This window comes from Carcharhinus amblyrhynchos, chromosome 24 (genome assembly GCF_965287045.1).
Source record: "Carcharhinus amblyrhynchos chromosome 24, sCarAmb.v2.hapA, whole genome shotgun sequence".
NCBI lineage: Eukaryota > Metazoa > Chordata > Chondrichthyes > Carcharhiniformes > Carcharhinidae > Carcharhinus > Carcharhinus amblyrhynchos.
The window spans coordinates 22,872,428-22,893,436 of record NC_137347.1 but is presented as its reverse complement, the minus strand read 5'-3'; the positions used below and the strand labels follow the sequence as shown (position 1 = coordinate 22,893,436).

At 42.9% G+C, this 21,009-nt stretch overlaps 1 protein-coding gene across 2 annotated transcripts in view; it reads right to left on the bottom strand.

Annotated features, from left to right (window-relative positions):
• Positions 1-21,009, bottom strand: part of LOC145357838 (grainyhead-like protein 3 homolog) — a 98,170-nt gene that overhangs the window by 50,150 nt on the left and 27,011 nt on the right. For both annotated transcript variants that reach the window (XM_080211373.1, XM_080211374.1), the window contains exons 2-6: positions 11,903-12,089; positions 9,424-9,494; positions 7,527-7,848; positions 3,442-3,506; positions 2,246-2,402 (exon numbers count right to left, since the gene is read on the bottom strand). In XM_080211373.1, the coding sequence (XP_080067499.1) occupies positions 2,246-2,402; positions 3,442-3,506; positions 7,527-7,848; positions 9,424-9,494; positions 11,903-12,089 (802 nt within the window). The remainder of the gene's footprint in view (positions 1-2,245; positions 2,403-3,441; positions 3,507-7,526; positions 7,849-9,423; positions 9,495-11,902; positions 12,090-21,009) is intronic.

The following is a 21,009-nucleotide window of genomic DNA, read 5'->3' as shown; positions in this document are numbered from 1 at the left end:
GGCTTCTGATAACATTGGATGCTGAGCAACTGTACATCGTACATTCTAAACTACAAATGATCCTTTGGATGATAGAGCACGAATTGAAGCTTTACAGTTTAAACATGTTACCTTTCAACATGCTTTACTGAATTTAACCCGCACACACAGTACCTGTGAGAAGAACAGCCCCATTTTTATTTTTGGGCCTGGGGCCTTCTTCAAAGGGGCCCACCCCAATCATCATCTGTTCCCTCCACACATATGGACTGAACCATTTGGAGCTGCCACCATTTTCTGTTGTTACTTTGCAGACCTCCAGCATTTCAACTTTTTGCTTTCTGAAGGCAAAAATTCTGTTAGCAATCCGATAGAGGATCCCGCCCATCGCCACACTGCAAGAAGGGTGTGGTCACACTCAGAAAGGTGCAGGGGAGATTCTCCAGGATGTTGCCTGAGATGGAGCATTTCAGCTATGAGGAGAGGCTAGTTAGGCTGGGGCTGTTTTCCTTAGAGCAGAGAGGACCACATTAAGGTGTACAAAACTATGAGGGACATAGACAGGGTAGATAGGAAGAAACTTAGGGGAGTCTGTACCTGGGGGGGCAGGGGGTTGGGGGGGTGGTGGGCATAGATTTAAGGTAAGGTAAAGGGGATGTAGAGGGGATTTGAGGAGAAATCTTTTCACCCAGAAGGTGATGGGAATCTAGTAAAGGTGGGAACCCTCACAACATTTAAGAAACATTTAGATGAGTGTTTGAAATGCCATAGTATATAAGGCTATGTACCCAGTGCTGGAAAATGGGATTAGAATAGAGACCAGCATAGGCACAATGGGCCAAAGGGCCTCCTCTATGCTGTAAAACTCTATTTTCAATCCTAAATTATGAAGTTGTCAGTTTATGACAATAGTTTACAATAGCCTGATTTGCCCGAGTAATAAATTCCTCCACAGTATCCAAGACTGAATGAACTGAATGAACTGTTTCAGGAGATTTTAACCAACAATCACCAATTAAGAAAGCTATAGGTTTCTCGAATCCAGAAAGAAATATTGTTGGCATTCAGATCCAGTATTGTAATACTTTCCATGCAAATGATAAATTAAAATCAAAAAAACCCTACAAAAGATAACACCTAAAATATTGTTCGACGTTGGGATTATGGAGATTGCTTAAGTTGTGATGAGGCACAAGTGACTTACTTCATAGACCACCCTCCAGTCCAAGCTGCTTTCCCATCATATGTGTTGCCTTAGCAAAAGCTCCTTTTCAAACTTACGTGATTCCATCTGGTGATCTCCCTTTGCTCACTGGGCAAGTGGAAGTATCACTAAGAAATATAACTGTGAGTGCTGACACATCACACTTAGCTTTCAAATCTGCTGTGACTCGTTTTCACCTTGGTAAAAGAATTGATTCAAAATGTTCCTACATTTGGACCCTCTGCCTTACTTTAGAAAATACAGGAGCTTCATAATAAATGTGGCATATAAGCATAGATCTTGCTTTATGAGAGGGGCACCATAAGTGTTTGGTAAAACCCTCTTTTTTAAGGGTGGAGAAAGGTCACTGGGGCACAGTCCATTCATGCCATGCTCCCACTGCAATGAGGTTGAAGAATTTGGAAGCCAGCCAAATCTCTGTTCACTGCTGCAGGATAGGAAAATCCCATCTGCACGAATAGTGGTAAGATTCAAACGGAATTCTCCAATCTCATCCACGGCTGGGATTCTCCGGCCCCAGTGCTCTAAATGTGGGTTTACGTGAGCACGAAATTCTCTGTTCTCGCTGGCAGCAGTGACAGGGCGTACGACGTTGAAGAATTTCAGCTGTTATTTCCATTGTAAGGATGTTGTGTAAAAGTAAGACAATAATGTGAAATGGCCATGATCTGCATGGTAACATTGTGTGTTTGCCAACGATTAGAAACTGCTTGGGAACCTTTTCTTTCCCCATGAAAAGCAGATCTCTCATCTGGATATATGTCCAGTCCATACATCCTTGCAGCTCGGAATTAGCCAGATGTGTTTAAACATTGACATGCTCGCGACATTAGTGGGTGGAAAACACAAATGTGCAACCACAAGACTCCATCCCAAGAGGGCACATTTGGTGTCCATGTGAATAATGATCATACTAATTTATAAACAATTTAACAAGATCAAGTAGGTGTAAAAACATATCAGCTCACAGCAAATTTAGCTAGTTGTGCAAAAGAAAATCGAGCTTAATGAAGCCAAGATGTAGAATCTAAAACATCTTACTCGGACTTTGGTTGAGGGCAATTGCTGACATTTGTCACCTTCCACAGCTCTCAATGTGATTGGGTAAAACTGCCCCTTGTTGAGGTAACCCATCGATTCCTCCCCTGGTTTCTGGTTGACAGATTTAGGTCCTTCCAGCATACACTCAAAATCCACTCTTAAAATGAAGAAAAACATATCGTAAAAACAATTTTGTCATTTTTTTGAGCACCTCAGGAGTGTTTTTTTTTTCAATTTTATCTTCCCTTGAGGAAATGTGGCTGCTGGCAATCTAAATCAGGTATCTGACAACATGTGGTTTTCTGACTATTTATAGGTTTGTGCCAGCAGCAATACAAGGGGTTGAATGGCCTCCTTCTGTGCTGACAGTTTCTATGGTGATTTTGTGAATTCTATTCATTTCTAATACACTCTGCCCAAGCAGTGGGCAAAGCTTCTCTCCAGCAGCTCCAAACCAGAAAAGTCTGTTGATTAAAATAAATTCACACTTAGCCTAACGTTCATGGCCGTGATGTAGGAACTCAGAACAAGGCAAAAGGAATCTTTTACTAATCACTATTTGCTTTGAAACATGTACTTTATTGATTGCACCATGAAAGCTTTGCCAAGGTGATTAATCCCAGTTAAAGTCCCAGTACATTCAGAACTGTAATAGTTTTGCTTGCAAATGGTAAATAAAAATGAACAAGATTCATGGAAAACTGTTCAACACTGAAATAGGTTCTGGCTCAATTTGAAAATTCAATTTTCTTTTTAAAAGACCACCATTATTTGTATCACATTAATACTTTATCTAGCCTATCCTAACATTGTGTAACTAAGACCTCTCAGAGGATTTGATATTCTGTTTAGTATCCTTCTCCCACACCAACCCCATCAGTAGCCGATCCTTGGGCAAGATTCTCCAGCCTTCCAGCCGTATGTTTCTCGTCGGCAGGAAGTGGCGTGTTGTTTGCCAGCAGCAGGATTTTCTGGTCCCACCATTGTCAATGGGAATTCCCATTGACGTCACCCCATGCCAGCAGAAAATCTGTGGGGGTGGGTGCACTGCCGGCGGGACCAGAAAATCTCACTGGCGTAAACAGCTGGAGAATTCCAGCCCTTAACAAAAAGTGTTTTCATAAAACACGAAATAGAAAGTGGCTTTCTTTAAAAAATATTTGACCTAATGGTGCAAACTGAGGGAATACACCTACCTTGGTTTACTATTTGTAATGTTTTCCTCATCACAGGATGGTCTTATCAAATCATTAAGAAAGGCCTATTTAAAGAAATGGAAAAGATTATTACATTTGATACATCCACAGTATTATTTCCCCAAGTTTTCCATTGTCCACTTTGTGCTTTCCTTTTCAGATGGACAAGTCTGTCCATGTGCATTGCGTTGGAGCCAACAAACCAATAGAGCTCTTTAACCAATTTCCCAGCGCCAATTAATTTCCTCTTAAATTTTTGGTCAAGGGCAATAAACTCATTCATTGAGAAAGCTTTGTTGCTTAAAGTAAATAAGAATGGTGATTTACATTATCGCTGTCTTAATTGAGAATTCAGTTTTGTAGCATTGAAATCACAGAGCCTAGCTCCATATTGACACATAAAACATGCTTTAAGATCAGCTTTACCACTGAGCTAGTTAAAGCAGTGAGTAACTGAACTAACTGGGTGGGGAATGTCCCAGGTTCAGTCTATGGCTTGTGTTGAATTAACTGAGCCCCAAGCAAATATTCCAATTGTCTACATTGGTCTCAGGCTTCAGATCCATTGGATGGTGAAAAAAGGGAAGTAGGATAGAGTTCTGTTTCCTGGTAAGTATCCAGAGACCCTTGTTGGGGGAGGAAAATGTTGGATTTAGTCAATGTATGTCACAGAATCACTACAATGCAGAAGGAGGCCATTCGGTCCACCAAGTCTGCACAGTCAACAATCCCACCCAGACTCTATCCCCATAAACCCCCATATACCCTGCTCATCCCCTTGACACCAAGGTACAATTTAGCATGGTCAATCAGTCTAACCCGCTCATCTTTAGAATGTGGGATGAAACCAGAGCACCCAGAGCAAGTACACGCAGACACAGGGAGAACATGAAAACTCCACACAGACAGTGACCCAAGTCTGGAATTGAACCTGGGTCCCTGGTGCTGTGAGGCAGCAGTGCTAATCACTGTGCCACCATATAGTTCCCTGACCAGTAGAACTATCTGGGATGACACATAAAGAGTGCCCATGAAACCAAACCTCATAAGTGAATTGATGCTTTCAGAGACAAAAAAGGACAAAAGGGACACAAAAATTAGGAAGAAAATATATTTTGAAGTACCTGCAATAGGCAAGAAATTTTATTGGCATTTATTGCCTTTTGTTACATGGAGTCTTTGAATTGCATGAGTGTCTTTTTGTATTTTGAAAAGTTAAGCTCAAAGATTTAACAGTTCAAATTATACCACTGAGTGGTTATGTGGATGCTTAAATTTTACAATGTTCTGCTCTCCCTAATCTCTTCAATCCACGCTCTCCTCAATTTGGAAGTCCAGTGCACGATACTGTCATGGTTACAATTGATGGAACATCAATACCGGAATTCTCCAGCTGTTCATGCACCACCACCATTGCCAATGAGAATGGAGACTTTGGCACTCAGCCAAATCTCCGTTCGCTACAGCGGGACTGGAGAATCCCAGCCATGGGCAAGGTCAGAGAATCCGTTCCCTAACACATCAGAGCACATGACGTCTTTCTCCTACTCTTTTCCCCAGTTCTGTGACAGACATTTTAGGGCTATGGGGGGGTGGGGGGGGCGGGGTCTAATAGATAGAACTTTGGTCTTTCCTATCTGGGCCCTGGATCCAAATCCAATTCAGACTAATATGATATAGCTCTGCTTGAAATGAATGTGAGTTTAAATTTATTTGTTAGTGTCACAAATAGGCTTACATTAACACCGCAATGAAGTTACTGTGAAAATCCCCTAGTTGACACGCTCTGGTGCCTGTTTGGATACACTGAGAGAGAATTTAATGTGGCTAATGCATCTAACCAGCATGTCTTTTGGACTGTGGGAGGAAACCAGAGCATCTAAAGGAGATGCATGTGGACACAGAGAGAACATGCAATCCCCACACAGACAGTGACCCAAACCAGGAATCGGACCCGGGTCCTGGTACTGTGAGGCAGCAGTGCTAAACACTGTGCTACAGTGCCACCACAGTGGTCTGAATCTAGCATTCAGGGCTCATGTTATGCATTGTCCCTTATCGAACTCTATTTGGCACCAAATGGCAATCACATCCAGAATAGCCTGGGGGTTGTTGGCATGGGAAATGGTAAAATGACACCTTTGTGCAACAGAGCATGTTCTTCTGATGCAGGGACTGAGATTAGAGCAAGCTTTACGTTGCTGGCCCTGATTTAATCACAGTAAAAAGTCTGACAACACCAGGTTTTAGTCCAACCTATTTATTTGATAATATACTCGCAAGCTTTGGGCTAACCCGAAAGCTTGCGAGTATATTATCAAATAAATAGGTTGGACTAAAACCTGGTGTTGTCAGACTTTTTACTGTGTTTACGCCAGTCCAACGCCGGCATACCCACAGCCTGATTTAATCACACAGTGGGATCAGTGTTAGGAGCCCAAGCGAGTGACAGGTTTGCATGTTGATGCCCAAGAGATGACTTCATAGTGTAAAACTTAAGACAACTAAATTTAAGAGAGCTTTGCTATCCATGAAACAGAAGGGCAGCAGTAACTGAATATAGCTAACATTGGTAGGGAAAATAACTTCACTTTGCAATTTCAGCTTTCAATTTCTTATTTAACTTGGTAGCAGATTCTCCAATTGTCAAATTCTGATTCACAAACTAAAGTGCGCACTAATTCTTCAAATTTACATGTTGGTAGCTGAGCTTTCAAACTTCCTGCTCCTTTACTGAGTCCAGTGATCTTCGGCTTTAACAGGAGTTCAACAATTTTGGTCTGTCACTTTCTGTTAGTTCTATACCCAGGACTAATTCATTACCATTGGCTAAAATTTCACAACGTAAGTTTGGATAGGCATTTATTCTGCATAAATACCTCACCGAGCCCCAAAAATATACAACAAGACAAACTTCAGAATATTCATGCATTTGTTCATTCCTGGTACCTTCCACATCTGTCCCTCATTCGTCCCTCCTCCACCACAGAAACGCAGAAACATTCAGTCATTCCAGCTCCACTACTGCTTCACCAGTTATTGCCTCAATGGAAATAATTTATTTGAATCCTGTCTTCTCTTTGAAGCTCCTTTCTCCTTTTAATTTTTTTCTTCATATCATTTTAGTACTTAGCTAAAAACATAACCTGATGACTCATTGCAAGGCTCTTGTCTAGCCAACCATTGTGCTGGGAAGGGGGCGGGGGGTGGGGGGGGGGTCGTGGGGATTGAGTATTATCACACCATAAGATATAGGAACAGAATTAGGCCACTCGGCCCATTGAGTCAGCTTCTCCTAATGTTTCTCATGTGTTTCTCATCCCCATTCTCTTGTCTTTCTCCGTAATCTTTGATCCCCTTATCAATTGAGGACCTATCTATCACTGTTTTAAATACACTCAATGACCTGGCCTCCACACCCTTCTCTTGCAAAGAATTCCACAGATTTGCTACCCTCTGGCTGAAGAAATTCCTCTTCATCTCAGTTCTAAATGGTCATCCCTTTACTTTGAGGATGTGCCCTCAGATCCTTGTCTCTTCTACCAATGGAAACATCTTCCCCATGTCCATTCTATCCAGGCCTTTCGGTATTCTGTAAGTTTCAAAGAGATCCCCCTCATTCTTCTAAACTCCATCGAGTACAGACTCAGAATTCTCAAATACTGCTCATACGTCAAACTTTTCATTCTTGGGATCATACTCGTGAACCTCCTCTGGATCCGCTTCAAAGTCAGCACATTCTTCCTAAGATATGGGGCCCAAAATTGTTCACAATGCTCCAAATGGGGTCTGACCAGAGCCTTATAGAGCCTCAGCAGTAATGCGAAGATTAATGTCCTCCACTACTCTACCTCCCCTCTGTGACCAAATTGAAATCAAGACCATGCCAAGCATAGAAACACAGGCAACAATGGAAACACAGGAAACAATGGAACACCTTTCATGTTCCATTGGTACACAATCAATTTAAGCCAATACCTATATTAATCGCTTGGGACTTAATCTTGCTAAAATGTTATAACTAGCTCATTTTCATGAACAATTACTTTAACAAATATTCATATTACAATGAAAACTAAACCTACCTCAGTTGACATGTCCTTGAACGCATCTTTGAAAGTGTTCTCAGGAGCCCACCTTTGTGTTGGTTGCGTCATTAAAATATTATCAAATGAATCAGTTAGACTGCAGTCATATAGATCCGAGGGAATAACGGTATAGTTATCCAACAGCGGCTGTGACTTGGGAGTTGTAAAGATAGAATCTGAATGGAGCCGCTGGGATCTTCTGGTCGGATCAGGGTACTCTGTTGACATGGTGATATCTTCGGGCAAAAGTTTCATAGCTTGAACAGAGTTATCCAGAGACGTCATGTCTTCAAATTCAAATCCAATTCCAGAGTTACTCCTGTCGGTAAAATGCATTTGTGAAAAGGCATTGAATTAAACTTTTCCCCCACCCATATTTCATTTGATCATTCTCTTTTCGGAAGGCTTCCTAGTCCAAACACTCACGTCTGTGATTGAGCCACTGAGAGCCAGCCTGCTTTCAGTGAGGCAATAAGTCAGTCAGTGAGTGAGGAGTTCAGTCATAGGGTTCCTTCCAGTATAAGAGCAGGTACAATTTTAGCCTATCTGTCTGGTGGATACCAGGCAGGTAGGCAGTTACAATGCCCTGTCGATTTAGCCCATGATTTCCTGCCTCTTTTGCATTGATTCTGATTTTAATGTGACTCTTTACAAAGAATGGAAAAAACACCTGGCTGAAACTAAAGGAAGTCCATCTTTAAATATGCAGAGTGATGCCATCGTTATAACTCTGGCCTGAAGAGAGGAGGCTGTTGTAACTTTCCTATGAGGCCAAGACAGTGAAAGAGGATCTGGGACCAGCAGAACTTATCTGAGATTTCTTTCACTTTTTATTTATGTTGCCATGCCTGGAATCCTAACTGTCATAGAATCCCTATAGTGGCAAAGCAGGTTATTCGGCCCATCAACTCTGCGCCAACCACAATCCCATATCCCCACATATTTACCCTGCTAATCCCTTGACACTAGGGTCAATTTAGCATGGCCAATCAACCTAACCCACACATCTTTGGAGTGTGGGGAGAAACCGGAGCACCTGGAGGAAACTCATGCAGACACAAGGAAAAAATGCAAACTTCACACAGACAGTGACCCAAGGCTGGAATTGAACCTGGGTCCCTGGCACTGTGAGGTAACAATGTTAACCACTGTGTCACCATACTGCCCCCTTCATTCTAAAAAAAGAGGGAAGAGGCAAAGATGCATCCAAAATTATTCTTATGGAGCTGGAGAAACAGGACTGTGCATTCCTCCGAGCTCCATAAAACTAGTCCCACCATTGCCCAAATTGGATACACCCCACCCCCACCCCCCCGCCCCCACTACCCCCGGCCTCCATTCCTCGTCCATCTTCTGACCTACAGGTTGCCTGGGTACCATCATGTTGTGGCTGAAATGAGGGAAACATATCCCACAGCAGTCTGTCAGACAAATTAGAACAGGGACTATCTCTGTCTGGAAATACTAGGCGGCAGTTGGGAGTGGTGGTGATGATGGTGGGGATACAGAAGAGGGGTGCGGGGCATGAGGGGGTGAGGGCTAGGGGTTTGATGGCTGGTGCACCAATCAGCCACAAGCCATTGTGTTAAAAGTGGGGCAGAGATGAGGAAATGGTTCGTTTCCATTTTAATGATTTTCTGGAAAGATATTTGCTTGATTCTGGCTCTGAGACAGAGGATCATTTCTTGTAGCATTTTTTCTTGCGTTGGAAAGGGGGAAAACATGTCCTGGTTCTACAGTTAAAGAGTCACTCGGGATTAAGAAGAAATAGAAAGCACCATTTGTCCACCGAGGAATTCAGCCCAGTGCTTTCTGCCATTTTCAACTGAATAAAATGTAATGTGGCCTGTCAGTGAGGGAAAAAAAACCATCAAGACCTCAAGGTATTCCATACCTCTTTAATAAATTTGGTTCACACTGGCGAGGTACTTTCCCAGGCAGAAGAAACCTTTCCTGCTTTGGGACCTATAAAAGAAACAACATCACATTTAAGAAAAAATGAACACATGGAAAGATAACAGAAATTTATTAGCTGGCAGTGTGAACTGCCAAGAGAAATTGTATGAACACATACTGAAGAGGGTCCAACCTATTAGCTCGTTCATATCAATTCATGTGCACTGAGTAACTTGGATCTTATCTGGCTTTTGAGAATGAGATAATAGACTATGGTTTCCTATATGCTTCTTGAATTTTGTAGCACATTTTATAGCAGCATTACTATTGCTTTGCAAGCTCAATGTGCACATCTCAAGTGCAACACTCAAAAACCTCTTCTCTCCCCTGCATTCACATCTCTCTCCCCTGATGTAAAGGGAGCAAATGATTACGTAGCAGCCCTGAGTTTTGCATTTATGCCAGTTGTTTGATGCACCAGTGAATTTCTCAGCGGTTTGACTGGCCATCACATGCAGTCACTTCTTATTTAGGATTTCATAAGGTATGGAAGAGAAAAGGCCATGCAGCCCAGCCAGGGGGTAGAATTTTTGACCCCGTCACCGCAGGGCCACAAAATGAAGCGAGACATTCAAACATTCATTGCGTTTGGCGGGACTGAAAAATCCCACTGTCGGGAGGGGCTGGAAAATCCTGCTCCCATGCGAAGCCATAAAATTCTGGCCAACGTTTGTGATCCACTTGAGCCTTGCCCATCCTCTCAAATAGAAGTTAGCCCATGTTTTGTTTCAATGCCAATTGTTTCTTAAATTAAGCTACATTTTATTTGACAAAAAACAATGACTATAATAGCAGTTCAAACCTTCCAATTACACAGTATTAACCAGAAAGATTTATCATGTGACATCCCAACCACATAAGCAGGGTGAAGACAAAAGGATATTGGATGGGTGGTAAGAGAATTTCATTAAAGATGAGTTGTATAACACAATGACATGAGCAGCACAAAGAAAATGATTTCTGGTGAGGCTTTTATTAAATGGAGAATTGAAATGTTGACAAGGGAAATTAAATTCAAATCTGTGTGCAGCGTGATGTTAATGGAACTGATTTGTGGAGTCCAGGCTTCCAGCCATGTCATAGAACTGTCTGAACATAAATGAACAGAATAAACAGGAACAGGAACAGTCCATTCAGCCCTTCGATCCTACCCTACCCTTCGATCAGACCTTCTTCAAATCCACCTTCCCGCACTATCCCAATATCCTGAATCCCCTTAGTATCCAAAAGCCTATAGATCTCTGTCTTGAATGTATCAATGGCTGAGAATTCACCTGCCTCTGGGTGATTATGGTGCAATTGGTGTTAACGTTCACTGTTTGGACTTCCTAGGCTTTTAGGGTGTGCAATGGTGGAATAGCAGAAAGATATAGAGGTACATTTTCCAGTCCTGCCCATTGCGGGAATTGTCGCAGGAAAATTGGATGGACCATTTGAAGGTCTGTTGAACTTAGGCAGGAATTTCTGGTTTCATAGAGGAACAGGGGAGGATTTTCCAGCAATGTTCGTTTCAAGACTGGAAAATCCCAACCAAGGTTAACAGACCTTTGCATGGTCTGTGTCCTGCCTGCTATGATTCCTGTACCAGACGGGACAGGAAAGTTCCATCCATAGAGCCATGGAGCAATACAGCATGGAATCAGGTTCTTTGGCCCAACCAGTCCATGTCCTCTGAGCTATTCCCAATTGCCCCATTTGATACTTATCCCTCTAAACCTTTCCCATCCATATACTCATTCAAGTGCTTTTCAAATGTTGTTGTTGTACCTGCCTCAACTACTTTCTCTGGCAGCTCATTCCATATAACCACTACCCTTTGCATGAAGTCATTGCCCCTCAGGTTCCTTTTAAGTCATCCCCCTTTCATCTTAAACCTATGCCCTCCAGTTTTCAATTCCCCTTTCCTGGGGAAAAGACTTTCGGCGAGCAGGGGATGACAGGAAAATCTCACCCATAGAATCACAAAGAAAAGGGAGAGGATTAAAATTTACAGCAAATCATTTTCATCATTCCAATGCCATTTTGATTCTGTGCAGAGAGCAAAAAGCTCCTTGAATTGAGTTCTGGGGCAGCACAGTGGTTAGCACTGCTGACTCACAATACCAAGCATCTGGGTTCGATTCCTGGCTTGGATTACTAGTTGTGTGGAGTTTGCATATTCTCCCCATGTCTGCATGGGTTTCCTCTGGGTGCTCTGGTTTCCTCCCACAGTCTGAAAGATGTGCTGGTTAGGTGCATTAACCTGAATGGGCACCGGACTGTGGCAACTAGGAGAATTTCACAGTAACTTCACTGCAATGTCAATGTAAGCCTTACTTGTGACTAACAAGTACATTTTTACTTTTTCAATTAAAAACCTGCTTTAGTGAAAATGTGATTGCCTCTTTGGTCACATACTTTTCAATCTAAACAAATACCTTATAATAGTCGTAGAGGAAACTCAGAGCTGCTACACTTTCGTCATCACCATTAATGCTCATCATGGCCTTTGTTGCTGCAGTTAGTGGATTTTCCAGGTAGTTTTTCCAAGCTTCATCCTCGTTACTGACAGAATGTAATTGGAAATTGACTCCTTCATTGTGGAGCACCACCACAGGCCTAAAACTGAAAAAAGATTCATCAGAATCATAGTGAAAACCAAGTCAGTTGGCGTCATTGAGACAAATGGCTGCTGTGAAAAATACACAAAACAATTATTTGAGGGGAGTGCCGTGATGGATGAACATGCAGCGCCACACTGACTCAATACCACCAGTTGCAGAGATCCTCGTCATGTAGAGAACCATCGAACCACAGAAAAATTACAGCACAGAAGGTGACCATTCGACCCCATCTTGTCCATGCCAGCCCAAGCACACCCAGGTGCCCTTGTTAATCCCACCTTCCTGCACACGGCCCGTGGGTGGGATTTTACAGCCTCGCTCATCCCAAAACAGTAAAATCCTGCCCAGCGGACCTTTCCATGGTCTGCTCCGATTCCCATGGCAAGCGGGATGATAAAATTCCAACCCATAACTCTGTAGCTTACGGCACTTAAGGTGTAGATCCAGGTACTTTTTAGAAGAGTTTAGAGCCTCTGCCTCCCCCATTAATGCAGGCAGAGAATTCCAGACACTCGTCACCCTCTGTGTTAAAAGGTTTTTCCTCATGTTCCTCATGAACAAAGTTGGAGAAAGGGACCTTTCCCATTTCCCAGCAGGCTGCACAAGAGCAGGTTTGAGCCAATGTTACATGACCAATGAGACCAATAATAACGAGGATAAGCTAATTTCATGGAATTTTGAATTTGCCGCTGAACCCAATGGTCTGTTTGGTGCCTCCGGACTCTGGGCAATGGGTCAATACCAATAGGGAAAGTGGAATGCTGTCACATTCTGAGGAACATGTCCTTTCCTCATGATGACACTCAGAAGGGAGATATATGATCAGGTGCCAGGGTAGAATTTAGCCTGCTGTTTATGCCAGCAATGAACCAATACAGTGGGTGGATAAGATGTCAGCCAGCATGCCAATTACTGTCAGTTAAGCGCCTCATCCCCCCTCTGCCACCATATTGCAGCAAGTGAGGGAAAATGGAACAAAGGAGAGCAACCTTTCACAACCTTGGACTAGAAGGCAGAAAGAAATGCAGGGGTGGAGGGTGTGGGAAGTTGTCTCCTCAGAGGAGTGCTTTGTAAACTTTGGGGCACCCTGCCAGGATGGCACCCCTGACACCTCCCATGTACCTCCACCCCAGCTTCCAGAAATATCCTCCCATCCCCCACCCTCCTCCCTAGAATCCCTAATCCTTCCCTGGCCAAAACCCCTGGATTTAACTGTCAGTTCAGTTTCCATGGATCCTCTTCTGGAAACTCCTTGTAATCCCAGGAGCAGCCACTGCTGAGTCCTGGCGCTGCTGGGACTATCATAGAATCGCAGAATCCTTACCTAGCTGAAGGAGGCCATTCGGCCCATTGAGTCTGCACCGAATCTCTGAAAACTGCCAGACAATCAGATTGAGGGTGGGATTTCCTTTCCCTATGGAGAGTAAGCCCCAGTCTCAGCAGTTTGATTTGATTTGATTTATTTTGTCATATGTATTGAGATACAGTGAAAAGTATTGTTTCTTGCTATACAGCAAAGCATACCATTCATACAGAAGGAAGGAAAAGGGTGCAGAATGTAGTGTTACAGCCATAGATAGGGCATAGAGAAAGATCAACTTAATGCAAGATAGGTCCATTCAAAAGTTTGACATCAGCTGTTCTTGAGTCGGTTGGTATCCGACCTCGGACTTTTGTAACATTTTTCCGACGGAAGAAGGTGGAAGAGAGAATGTCCGAGGTGCGTGGGGACATTAATTATGCTGGCTGCTTTAATGCTGCCTCCGGCAATTGATTGCTGCAGGACAGCCTAAATGTGGTAAGCTCACGACAAACTTTCGACCAGGAGTGAGCAAATGACCCAACGTCCCCCCACAACCACCCATGTGAAAAACACCCCAGTAATTTTAAACAGGACCAGACCTATTTGTCAATGCTTGCTTGAATGATGCTTACGTTTCCTGTGAGGATAACTTGTTCCATTTCAATATGATTTATTCTCCCTACTATTTTTAACATATAACAAAATAGCCAAGCCTTGTCACACCCCTCAGTGACATTTTAACTACAGGTCTCCTTGCTGCTCTCCAACAGTTTGTTTTCACAAGCTTCTGTCAACAATCATGTCCACAAATCAACCTTCTAAAGAAAAATATTAAATACCCACACAATATAGCTATCTGCTTGCAAGGCTTTGATCTTTCTGAGATAATGGTTTCATTCCCCACGCTCACCCAGAATTAACACAGTATACTCCTCTTAAAGGCACCACCTTGCACTGTCTCAAATTCTTTTCCAGTAAAACAAATAAACATTGGGCAACTAAGGTCATTTCAGAAGAATATATTCCTGCCATAAAGCTTTTAAGTTGCGGGGAGAGTTTCTTTCCCCTTTGAGAGATATGTACGTAATTAGGTTTCTTTTCTTTAAATTATAGGCATGGAGAGAGATTCTCCCACCTCCCCATTGTGTGTTTCCCACCAGTGGGAGGTGGCTCGTTGTTTGCTAGCGGCGGGAGTCCATCTATGTCGATGGGAATTCCCACTGACATTACCCCATACCAGCAGGACACCCGTGGGTGGGGGAGCGCTGTGAGCAGGACCGGAGAACCCCATGAATGGCTGGAGAATTCCAGTCATGGGGTTTTGCAGAACAGGTGACAAGATGGCCATCGTTGAAGAGATTTGAAACCGAACATTGCCCTGCATGCAAAATAGCATCTCTCAACCAAATTCAGGAAAACTCAACAGGGTTACAGGTCCAAAGATATGCAGGTTAGGTTCAGTTGATTGGCCATGATAAAATTGTCCCTTAATTTCCCAAAATGTGTCGGCTAAGGGGGAGTAGCGAGCTAAATATGTGGGGTTAGGGGGATAAGGTATGGGTGGGACGCTCTGTCAGAGAATTGATGCAGACTCAAAGGGCCGAATGGCCTGTTCCAGCACTGTAGGATTTCTATGATCTTTTTAAATTAGCAATCTATGGATGGAGAGGAGTCGATAGGCTAAGGGTGAGGGAAAAACCATCAGTGCTCAATTATCTTCTGCAAAATGTCAATTTGATGTTCCAAGAGAAGTGAAGGAAGTGTTACATTGCTTTCTAACAGGTTATCACCTCAGCACTGCACCACATCAGGCATTGATCCAACAGTGTCTCTCAGCTCTCGAAGCTGACTCTGTTCCTATATCAGACAATATGAATGCGGTACATTGTTTGACTGAGGCTGCTGGGAACTGATTGTGCTTATCTTAACAACACCGAGCAAGGGGAAACATTTCCATAGAAACCATAGAATCCCTTCAGTGCAAAAGGAGGCCATTTGGTCTATCAAGACTACACCAACAACAATCCCACCTAGGTCCTTATCCCCATAACCCCACATATGTACCCCACTAATCCCTCTTACCGACACATCCCGGGACATTAAGGGGCAATTTAAGCATGGCCAATCAACCTATCCTGAACATCTTCGGACTATGGGAGGAAATTGGAGCACCCGGAGGAAATCCAAGCAGGCACGAGGAGAATGTGTGTATATAATGAAACTAACAGTGCAAACTGATCCCCATAGTGGAAATCGCTCTCACTTCTGAGACTGCCACCGGAACTTCGACTCCAGAATGGAAGATTCCAGCCAATGACTACATTTTCCACTTACTAACTCTTGACAATTCTGTCCTTTGAAGTAAGTCAGAGGAAAATCAAAGTCTAGAGATAGCACAAGCAGAAAACCCCAACCAGAGAGGGGATGATTTTAATCAAATCCATTTGATAGGAATCCTATCAGGACTGGATCTATCACTACTTCTACATCCCACCCAATTTTACTCTGTATTGAAATAATTTATCTTAGGCAGCAAAATAGCTGGAATTCTCTGGACATTACTCTCAGTGAGATTTTCTGGTCCCACCGGGGGCCTGCTGTGGATTTCCCAGCAGAGTGGGGTGACTTTGATGAGAATTCCCATTGACAGCGACAGGACCAGAGGATCCCATCACCAGCGAGCAGCATGCCGCCTGCTGCCATCGAGAAAAACATTGAGGGGAGGCCAGAGAATCTCACCCAATATCATTAATGTCAACAGCCCGGAGATCCAGATAATTTGTAGCACAGAATTGAGCCAGTTGCCCCTTTGTATTTGTGCCAGCTCTTTGCTAGGGCACTTCATGCCTAGCCCCACTGCATCTTCTCCCTCATACCTTTATTTTGTTTTACTTAAACATTTATCCATTGTCCCGTAGGTCTTGTAGTAATCTCTTCCTTTATCATAGGTAACAAAGCATGTCATTTTCTCCCCATGCAACCAAATTTCTACCAGTCTCATTTATCATTTTGTTCATTTCGATTTTAAATCTGGATTCCCTTGTCTGTTTATTCCCTCTTATGAATGCCCTTCATTAAAAATCTCTTTTAAACAGTCCCTTGGATCTTTATATTAATGGGAATAGTCCCAATATCTCAATCATCTTCTCAGATTTGTTATGTGCCTCATCCCCACATCTTCAGATAGTGCTGCCAACAGACAGCCTGTAGATGAGAGGGTGGAAAGTACAAACAGAATCCTGCAAGCCTGTGGAGGTTATAGAGCAGGAGTGGGAAAAGAAGGCATGGATATGTAAGCGAGGGGCCAATTGAGGGCAGTATAAGCAAGCCTTGGTCTTCTACGATCTGGAAACTGATTTTTTTCTACATTTACTGAGCATTAATAATTAAAATAGTTGATTTAAAGTATTGGCTGAAGATCCAGCTTTCAACCTCTTCATTCTTTTGAAGTGTATATTTTCAGATGGATTCGACAATACCATGCAAAAACTTACAGTGAACAATTCTACTTTGGTTAATGTCTGCGCGGAGTCTGCATATTTTCGTGCGTGCATGGGTTTCCTCTGAGTGCTCCGCTTTCCTTCCGCAGTCTGAAAGACAGTTAGGTGTATTGGCCATGTAAATTCTTCCTCAGCGTACCTGAACGGACGCTGGAAAGTGGCGACTAGAGGATTTTCACAGTACCTTCATTGCAGCGTTAATGTAAGCCTACTTCTGTCACTAAGAAATAAACTGTTAAAAAGTAAAAAGATACTACACAATTGTAGTAGTAGATGGGATACAAAAGAAAAATATATTTATCTCCACATGCAACAAAGTCCCCAACAATCAACAAGTGAATCAATTGGTGAAGCCAGGCACTTTTTATAATTGCATCAAAAAATACCTGAGGATATCCCGGCATGATAGCATAGTCATTATGTTACTGGAATTGTAATCCAGAGGTCAATTCTAATAATTTGGAGAATGAGTTCAAACCCCACCTTGGCAGTCAGGAAATTTAAATTCAGTCATTTAAATTAACCTGAAATGTAAAATAGAACCAGTAATGGTGACCATAAAGCAATGGGATAGTCCTCGAACAAGGAAATTTACCATCTTTACCCAAATAGGCTTACATGTGATTCTGGACTCACAGCAATAATATTGACTCTCAGTAACTAATGACTGTATAAAATCCTGGCTCAGTCTCAATTGAATAGATTGGAAAGTGTGGAGCTGTTGTTCATCTCAGAAAAGATTGAGAGGAGATTTGATAGAACTGCTCAAAATCATGAGGGGTCGAGACAGAATACCAAGTTAAGTGAAAAGAACCAACAGCAACATGAGGAAATACTATGTGACACAGGTTAGGATCTGGAATGCATTGTCTGATAGTGTGGTGGAGGCTAATTCAATTGTGGTTTTCAAGAGAGGATTGGAAAAACACCTGAAAGAAAAAATAATTGCAGGGCAAGGGCAGAGGGAGCAGGTGGTGGGATTAACTGAAGTGCCACTGCAGGGAGCTGGCATGCTTCCAACTGGCTGCATGACCTTCTTCTATGCTAGGACCAATCTATGATTCTGTGACCCTTAACTGTCCTCTGAAATAGTCCAGAGTGAATGGTGGTTCACCACTGTAATGGCAATGAATGATGGGTAATGATTGCTGATATCCACAACCTCGGAATGATTTAAATAAAACTCCATGCTTGCACACTCAGTGGGCAACCTCCACCATGGATATCTGGCAATGGCATGTGTGCAGCCCACATGTTTCCTGGCATTAATTTTAATGGAGAGAGTTATTTGCAGAGCATCTCTGATTTTGAATTGCACAGCAAGTGACCAATGCCCCTCCACCAGAAACAGAATCAGAACAGAGTCAGGTTAATATTAATATTCTGACTTAATATTCTTTAATGACCACTGCAATGAGAGAATGCACATGGTGTCAGCAATAGAATCCCTACGGTCCAGAAGGAGGCCATTCAGCCCATTAAACCTGCACCCACAACAGTCCCACCCTATCCCCGTAACCCCACATATTTACGCTGTTAATCCCCTTGACACTAAGGGACAATTTAGCCTTCAATTTAGCCTGGAGTGTGGGAAGAAACTGGAGCACCCAGAGCGAGAGGAGAATGTGCAAATTCTACATGGACAATCACCCAAGACTGGAATTGAGCACAGGTACCGGGCACTGTGAGGCCGCAATGCTAAACACTGTGCCATCGTGCTGCACTTGGTGCCCTGGTGATTGATTCTTGAAGAACCACATGACCTTTACAGCTTTGAATGCCAGAAGGTTCTTCAGTTTCTACTTTGTTACATGACTGGAGAGGTATACTAATATAAATTCCTCATGTTGAGTATTCCAAAAATTGAACTAGAAAAGCCAAATTGTAGAGATATTTTCAATTCACAATATGAACTAGAGGTTAACCAAATAACCCTCATATTATATTCTAGGTTCTGGTATGGGCATGATCTTGTAATCTTCAAAAAAATAAGAACAGCAGTTGCTGTTACCCAATCACACAACATTCCAATATCAGTCAGATGAGGGTGGGGAATAAAAATTGAGCTTTGAAAGCATTTAAAATATTTCAGTTTCATTGATATTGGAAAACTTAACAAACCCAAAATCAAAATGGCAGCTGCGTATGATTTTGTTGAAGATAATTCATGCAAAACCAAATTTAAAGTTCAAGCAAAGGATGTTACTTGGGATGCCTCAGGGTTCAAATGCAAGAAGTACTCAAAGATGGTTCCAACTGGCTCGGACATTCATGGGGGAGTCAAAGACCTGGGAAAAACACATCGTTCTATCCTCTGGCAGTTGTGGTCATGAGGAGATGATCTCTATCAATCATAGAGAGGCATAGAATTGGGGATTGGAAGTTCTCCTTGTTTTGCAAACTCAGAAAGCAATGACACCTACACTGGCACCCCTGTCACTAATCCAGAAAAAATTGCATTTGTCATGCATACATCTTAGGCTTTCTTATTTACTGGTTGGCTCAGCAATCACTCACCACGGTCACCCTCTCAGTTAAAGGAAGACTTACAAATAAACTCATATGCACATGTATTTGGTAAATGCATACAAATTATGTTGGGGGGGGAGGGGTGCAGTATGAGGATGGGTGGGGTTTCAGTATCCCTGATAGGCAGGAGAGATTATGATAATCCCACTCTGAAAATCACAATGCAGCAAGTATTGAGCATCACTCTAGCCACCAATGGTTAGCATTGCTGCATCACAGTGCCAGGTTCGAGTCCTGTCTTGGGTCACTGTCTGTGCAAAGTCTGCACATTCTCCCCATGTCTGCATGGGTTTCCTCCGGGTGCTCCAGTTTCCTCCCACAGTCCAAAGATGTGCTGGTTAGGTGAATTGGCCATGGCACCTGTTCGAGTACACTGAGGGAGAATTTAGCGTGGCCAATTCACCTATTCTGCACATCTTTGTACTGTGGGAGGAAACCGGAGCACCTGGAGGAACCCACACAGACACGGGGAGAATGTGCAGACTCTGCAATGACAGCCGGGTCTTGAACCCAGGTCTCCAGCGCTGTGAGGCAGCAGTACTGACCACTGTGCCACCCCAGACATCTGAGGCTACTGTTTTCAGCCCCTGCCACCAATACCTTTCCCACCAAACACCCTTACCACCAATTCTAGCCCCTTCAGCAATTATTATTTCAATTTGAACAGGATGTTTGAATTCTTAACATCCTCTTTAATCCCAAGTTAAGCTTCAGACCCAATGTCCTATCACAAATAAAAACAAATTACTGCAGATGCTGGAATCTGAAACCAAAAGCGAAAATGCTGGAAAATCTCAGCAGGTCTGGCAGCATCTGTAAGGAGAGAAGAGAGCTGACGTTTCGAGTCCAGATAACCCTTTGTCAAAGCTAAAAGGTTAATCATCAAATTATTAAAAGGCATAGATTTCTATGTCTTTTAGCTTTGACAAAGTGTCATCTGGACTCAAAACGTCAGCTCTTTTCTCTCCTTCCAGATGCTGCCAGATCTGCTGAGATTTTCCAGCATTTTCTCTTTTGGATCCTCTCACAAATCACCGTCCACTTCCACCTCTGGAACCTCAGAGCCTACGTCAGCACATCTGTTGCTGAAAACGTCATCTCTTTGTCACCTGCAGACTTAACTACTGCAATTCCTCTCTGAGACAGCCTACTTACTCTCTGCAACCTTCAACTTATCCAGTTTTCTGCTACTTCCTATCCTGTATCAAGTCTGGTTGATCATCGACAATGATTTTATTGAATGGTGGAGCGGGCTCGAGGCTCTAAATGACTTATTCCAGTTTCTATGTTCCTATGTTCCTAGTCATGTGATCACCTATATTGATTCTTGGTCGTCCAATGTTTCCAACTGAAACTTTGATTCTTGAGTTTAATGCCCTCTTGGCCTTATCCCCTATTTTTGTAACCCTCCTTAGCCCAAAACTACCCACCCCACCAGCTCATTGTTCCACTGTTTGACCTCTAGTGCATCTCCATTTCCCTTCTTCCACCATTAACCCATTTCTTAAACCCACCTATCACTCCACTTTCACCTCCATACAGCTCCTTCTTCAGCTCGGCATCCAATTTAGGCCCCTGTCAAATGCCTC